The sequence below is a fragment of the Gordionus sp. m RMFG-2023 genome, chromosome 4 (assembly GCF_954871325.1).
Source record: "Gordionus sp. m RMFG-2023 chromosome 4, tfGorSpeb1-WG-v2, whole genome shotgun sequence".
Lineage (NCBI taxonomy): Eukaryota > Metazoa > Nematomorpha > Gordioida > Chordodea > Parachordodidae > Gordionus > Gordionus sp. m RMFG-2023.
The window spans coordinates 5936329-5943364 of NC_088778.1; the positions used below are offsets into that span (position 1 = coordinate 5936329).

The 7036-nt window shown below is 25.2% G+C and overlaps 1 protein-coding gene across 2 annotated transcripts; it reads left to right on the forward strand.

Moving 5' to 3' along the window:
- The first annotated feature begins 305 nt into the window (after positions 1–305).
- LOC135928268 (alpha-ketoglutarate-dependent dioxygenase alkB homolog 3-like) lies at positions 306–4098 on the forward strand. Of its 2 annotated transcripts, XM_065464679.1 has the most exons (7): positions 306–505; positions 545–579; positions 621–668; positions 710–908; positions 955–1206; positions 1283–1381; positions 3787–4097. In XM_065464679.1, exons 1-7 carry the CDS (start codon positions 404–406, stop codon positions 3877–3879), a joined length of 828 nt encoding a protein of 275 aa, XP_065320751.1. In that variant the 5' UTR covers positions 306–403; the 3' UTR covers positions 3880–4097. The 2 variants fall into 2 exon arrangements, with proteins under 2 accessions (XP_065320751.1, XP_065320752.1); XM_065464680.1 differs by lacking the exon at positions 545–579 and having other exon boundaries at positions 327–505; positions 3787–4098.
- Positions 4099–7036: the final 2938 nt, after the last annotated feature.

The following is a 7036-nucleotide window of genomic DNA, read 5'->3' on the forward strand; positions in this document are numbered from 1 at the left end:
TACCATAATCATACTAAAGGGGTGGAGGAGAAATATTTTTTGGGAATTTCTTCCATTTACAATTTCGTGGTTTAAGTAGAACCTAATTATTTTAACACAAGCCTTGATTAAATATTTTATTAATTTATAAGCCTGTGCCCATTCAGAACTTTAACAAGATAAAAAAAAAATTATTGCGCAATGATATATATAAATTGCATTAATTTCTGAGAGGAGTTGAGATAGAGGATATCTAAAAAAACTTGCATTCTAATTGCCTGATCTGACACTACAAAATAATAAATCGGACTATTTAACATTAGTATGTCTAAAGGGTCACTCAATCTATTCTTGAATTTTTAATACATTTTCGCAATCTGAATATGATGATTGGTCCATCATATGGTTGATATTCAATACAATTATGAAATCCCGAGTTCAAGGAGGCTGGAACAAAAAACCACAACAACCTATTATTAGAAATAATGTTTCCTCTAATACAATTGTTTATAAACCACCAGATCAAGTTAAAAATATGAATATTCATATTTAATAGATTAATTAGAATATAAAATTTAAACCTGAAGATATTAATATAAGGTATTGTATTTTTCCTCTTTATTTTTTAAATATTAATCTAGTGAATCCGGAGATTACACTATTAGTACCTCATTATATGGATTATCAAAGTTTACTTAATCAAGCATATCTATAAATAGAATTTTTAAAGAATTCATATAAATCAAACTTTATACAGTTTGGGGGAGGCTGATAATCTATATAGAACATTAATAAATTCATTAAATTGGGAAAATCGGTATGATATTTCAAAACTAACTGGTGAGAAAATATATAAATCACGTTTAATAACATGGTTTGGTGATGTATCTTATACATATTCTAATACACATCATGTACCTAATAATAATGTAATTTAATGTTAGTTTATATACAAAATTTAATTATTATCATCAGTGGCACCCATTGTTAATTAAAATTAAGGCTGATGTGGAAAGATATTGCAACACTAACTATAAATTTTCAGAAGATAATCAACAAGCAGATTTAATTAGTTTCAACTCTTGTTTGTGCAATTTATATAGAAATGAAAAAGATGGAGTTGATTGGCACAGTGATGATGAAATAGAGTTGGGTAAATTTCCATTTATTGCCTCCTTATCTTTGGGAGAAATCAGAAATTTTTTATTAAGACGTATTCCTGATTCAGTAATATTAATTAATTTATATATACTCAATCTAATAATGATCTATTAATTAATTTTTTTGTAAAAACACTTTCCAGGGTAATATTGAAGATTATGAATACACACAACAGATCAAGGTTCCATTAAACCATGGTAGTTTGTTTATTATGCAAGGTGCAACCCAAAAAGACTGGCAAGTAACATTATTTAATACCAAAATTATTCAACCTATGATTTTTGGAGTAAATAAATTAAATCTTTATAAAGCATAGTTTTGCTATAATTTTAATTTTTTTTACTCCACTATTATAGCAATAATTTGTAGATGAATAAGTTTATTTTATAAAAAGCTTATATATATTATTGGCAATATGCACAATCAGGCAAACTTATTTTTACTCTTACTTTACACACGTTTTTTTTATTATATTAAATCATTTGATATTTTTAAATGAAAATCAAGTTTATAACATTTAAAAAAAGTGTGGCTTCATCATTATAACTTAATTTTTTAATTTAAAAGGTATCTTTACCTACAGTATTTAGATGATTTTCTATCACACATTTCCATTTATATTATTTAATATATAATTCTTATAAAATTGTTTAACTTGCTATAATTATTAGTGAAATTTAAACAAAAAAAATTTAAAACATACAATAGATACTTTATTTATTTTTTAAAAAAATATCATATCTTTTTAAACATTTAAAATTCTAAACTGACAAAAAATAATAATTCTATCCTAAAATGAGCCAAAAAATAGGAAACTTTATCAAAAATTAGCAAAAAAAGGAAATTAACTAAAGGAGAAAAACATTAAAATTTTTAAGGGGCCCTCCAAAATTTTAGGGGTTTGAACCCCTAAGCATCTCTCCTTAAATGACGCTATAACTGCAGCTTTTTAATATAATTGAATGGACACAAATTGCAATCATAAAATATACACCAATACCGATTAGTATTTGAAAACGTCTAATTAGTCGATTTTTCAAAAACGGTTAAATTTAGATTTCATAAATTAAAAGAAAAAAAAGATGCTAAGAATTTTTGCTTCTTGTTTCTTTTTACTTTTACAAATGTAAATTAATAAATAAAAATTATAATTTTGCCCAATGAATATTCTTATATTTCTTTTGGTATTGGTGGTATAAAACATAATAATGCCTAAACTAAAGATTAACAGCTAGTTTGTTTATGACGTGTTACCAGCTGATTTCTAATCAGCCTCAGATACATTTTGTGGAATAAATTATCAGTCAAAGTAAGTATTATATGTCATTTAGTAGTATCACTATATCTCTTTCTTTCTTCTCTATTTATATAGCTTAGTTGTTTTTTTATAACTCAAAACCCAACCTATTTTTTCTCCTTTTAAAAGTTTGGGTGAGGTGTTAAATTTTAATCATAACATCAAGTTCGCTATAATTGTTTTTTTCCTTTTTGATTAATTTTTATTTTGTTTTTTGGTTCGGAGGTCATTTCATTTTCAAATCGATTTATAAAAAAAACATGATTTTCTCAGGACTCCCTGGGATTTCTATGAAATTTTGTATGCAAACTAAGATATACGTAACTAACACACGTTTAAATTTTAGCATCCTAGCTCTTATATTTTTGTAAATACATGAGTCAAAGTATTAAAAATATCCTATTTTTAGGTTTATCGATTGTCATTCAATTAAAGATTTACGAAAACTACTGAATATTTAATAATAAATCTGATATCAAAATATAAAATGTATAAAACATTCAATATTATATAACAGAATTTTTTGTAAAATTTAAAATTTTGCATAAATATTTGTTGTAGATTCTTTAATATTATTTTAAAAAACTAATATCATATAGGTAAATTTTAAGTGAAATAAGAACAATTAATTACTTTATTTTATCTATTGAATAAAATAATATTCTTGTATTTTTTTAGTGCTTTTATCTATTTTTTTCCATGACTAAAACTTGGTTGTCTAATTTTTTTTAATATACAGATTTAGATTGGTCTTAATGGCATTTGCTATTAATTTTATTAGAATTGAGAAGCTCATTATTTTTACACTGTAAAGAAAATTGAATGTGCACACTTAATTTTGGTATTAGAATCATTATTTAATATCCAGTAGTTTTTAGTAAATTTTTTTTATATGACAATCGATTAGCATACAAATAGGTAAATTTTTATAATTTTGCTCTTTGATATCTTCAAAAATATGAGCGCTATGATTTTAAATTTTGAATACTATTTTAATTACGTCTACCTAGTGATGGGACCAATATTAAACCCTATAAAAAAATAAAATAATGATGTACTTTTAAACGAAAATGCACTTCTTAAATAGGTAAAAAAAATAATATTAAAATAAACCAGCAAAAATTTTAAAACAAAAATAAAAAGATCAATATTAAAAACAAAGGAAAAAAAATTATACCAAGACAAAACATTTAATAAGTCCTGAATTTCTCTTTGTTCCTCCTACGTGTTACTTCGTTTGTATATTAAATTTCAAACAAATTACTAAGTTTCCAGAAAAACTGTGTGATCTATTTGACGATGGAATATTATAGCCTTATATTATATTGTATTTAATCTCTTTTGAAAAGCACAAAATTCCTAAAGAGTACCACGATAAAGGAGCAAGGATCAATTTAACCTTCAGACGAACTTATGACATTAATGCTCTTAAATTACAATAGCAATATTCTTCGGTTTTATTTAAGTTTATATTTAATTTTGGTACACATTGTATAATATATTTGAACTATTATGATGAAAAGAATGAATTATTTTATATATCTTATTGTAATTTTCAGTTTATATATTTTTTACAAATCATTATAAATCATCAATTAATCATATTACCAATTGCCTTTGTTTTCAAGGTTAATTGATTCTATTACAATAGTATTATTCATATTGTTTAAAAGCTTTATAAAATTGAAGTTGATTTTGCTTTGTTAATTTTTTTTTTACTAAATTAATCCAATTCAAATGAATAATATTTCAAGTATGAAGATAGTTTGTAAAAACATGATATAATTAAATAATTTGACATAAAATTTTGCCATGGCTATAGGTATTGCAGTATGTACTGTATAAAAATATTTAATATAAAAGAAATCGCGTTGATTAAAATTGGCATATTCATATTTAACATATTTTTGAATAGTTTCCTCTGCATATTGGAACAAAGAATATAATTTTATTTTATAGTAAAGCAAAAGCAGATTCTTTTCAAGAATGGATGAGTATTTAATGATTTATAGAAAAAACTAAAATTTGTAATATTTAAGAGGAAATATATTTTTTAATAATTTTGTATAATTGTTCTTTGTTTATAGATTTAGCAACCTGATTAGGAAAAATTATTGTCTTAGATCAGTTTAATAAGAAAAATAATATAATTTGAATACTTGATTCCATCTTTTTATACTCCAGTGCAATAGAGGGTTATTGAAATCAAGGCTCTTAGCCCTCATTAAAAAAAAGAGTTAGGGCTCAGTGGAAAATTCCTGAATCAGATTGAGGGTTCGGAGTCAAAAAAAATAAGGACATAAATAAAAGTTGAATTTCTTCGGATTTAATATAAACAATAACCCTTATCTTTTGCATAGCTCTAAGCACGAGCTCAATATCAGTTTTTAACCTGAACCGCTTAGTTTAATTCATAAAATTATTAATATTTCTCCTCATCTAATCAGGGCCGTAGCCACGGGGGGCCCGCCCCCCCCCAAAAAAAAAAATCCCTGCCCCCCCCCCGGAATTAGAATTGATTATTTTTATATTTTTAATATAAATTTTGAATTTATTCAAAAAACATGTCTATTTAGAATGATTATTTTTATATTTTTAAAATAAATTTTGAATATTTATTCTACAAACATGTCTAGTTTGTAAATTTTTTTCTATCCTGTTTTATTTTTATTTTTACCCAATATTAAATTATCATTCATTCATTTTTTTTTCATTTATTTTTTTTTTCATTTGTTTTTGTTGTGTATAACATTCTCTATAGGTATCACATTTATATTATAATATATAACCAATTATTTTATTTTACAGCGTTTATTTTAAAATTATGTAGAAACAATCAGTTATTAACTCTTATTTTAAGTTAAAGTTAAACAAATGTCAAGCAACATCACCTCTACAAACTACTAGTAATATTACATCAGCAATTTCAGAAACTGATTCTTCTCATAGTTAGTATAAATTTATATTATTATTTCATGACTTATATGATATTGATATAGGGCAATACCTATATATTATTATATTTATTTTATATAAGATAAAAGACAGACATTTAATATTAATATTATCATTTTTGTATAATAATTTTAATTATTAAAATAAATATATTCACTCATATTTCAAGATATGAATGAAGCTAATAATCTAGAAAATGATCCTCACTACACTCAGGAGGAGGAAGATGGTAAATAGTTTAAAATTTAACCCAAATTTTTCTATTTATATATTTTTGACAATATCAATAGGAGTAGGAGATTATGGTGTTTCATTATTACATTTTGATTTTAAAACAAATAAAGACGAAGTAGAGACTCAATCATCTTCATCTAGCAGCTCAGTCTCTCATTGTCAAGAGGGAATTAGTAATTGATTTATAAATATAAAAATATATTTTTTTGTTAATCTTTAAAGATATAATGTTTTTGACCTTTTTCTAGTTTTTAATACTGAATATCTATAATTTTACTGATCAACTTTACTGATGATCTTCATCAGGGTTGGGCACTACAGTATAGCAAATACTTGTATCTTAAATACAAGATAAATTTTGTGTTTGTTCATTTTCAGCATGCCCTTCCTTCGACCATCCTGCTGACCATTATTATTTATGACCCTTTCCCTCATTACAATTTATTAATTATAATATTTTTAGTGTTAAAAAAGTCCTCTAATGGTTCAATTCAAATCCCAGGTGACCTTGGCCAGAATAAATCAAATTAAACAATTACGCGAAAAAAGATATCCATGGAAGGCAAAGATCATTTCAAAAATCATGGTATAGAGGCCAAGACTGGTTGGAGTATAGTGTAGAAGCTGACGCTGCCTTTTGTTTTCCATGTAGGAAATACTTGTGTAATTCAAGTGATGAATTTAGACAAACGGGATTCAGAAATTGGAAAAATGCGTTAGCTGCCAAGAAGGGACTGCTAAAACACGAGAGCTCAAAAGTTCATTTAAATTCAATTACTATACGGCATGATAAAAATCAAAATATAAACAAAGGTACAGAAATAACTAAAATGTTGGAAGGTGATCAAAATCGTAATCAATATTATATTAAATCAATATTTGATTTGATGCTATTTCTTAGCATACAAGAGCTACCTTTCCGTGGGACTGGTTCAACAAATATTACGGTTGCTGCAAAAGATGAAAACATAATTTATTCTTCTGGGCTATTTATAGCAATGTTTTCCTTCACCATCCAAAAAGACCCTGAATTAAATAAAATTATGAAATTTATACCCCAAAATGCCCAGTATACATCACCACAGATTCAAAACGAAGTAATATCCATTATGGCAGATATGGTGCTTGAACATATTTCAGACAAGTATAATAATAAATAAAAGCGAGATGCCTTTTTTTTGTCTTAAGGCTGATGAGACAAAAGATGCTTCAGGTTGTGAAAACTTGAGCATAATAATTCGCTATATTTATTCTGGAGAAATCCAAGAAAATTTAATAGGAATCATAAATTTAGGGTGTCTTTCTGCTGAAAGCATTACAGATTGCATTTTAAAGCAACTTAATGATCTAAATATTAATTCAGCTAATATAATAAGCCAGGCATATGATGATGCAAACGTTATGTCTGGC

Excerpts from the sequence above, each read along its gene's own strand:
- LOC135928268 (XM_065464679.1), top strand. The coding sequence starts at position 404 with ATGAAATCCCGAGTTCAAGGAGGCTGGAACAAAAAACCACAACAACCT. Across the intron at positions 909-954 it reads ATCATGTACCTAATAATAAT|TGGCACCCATTGTTAATTAA; the intron begins GTAATTTAATGT and ends TATTATCATCAG. Across the intron at positions 1,207-1,282 it reads TAAGACGTATTCCTGATTCA|GGTAATATTGAAGATTATGA; the intron begins GTAATATTAATT and ends AACACTTTCCAG.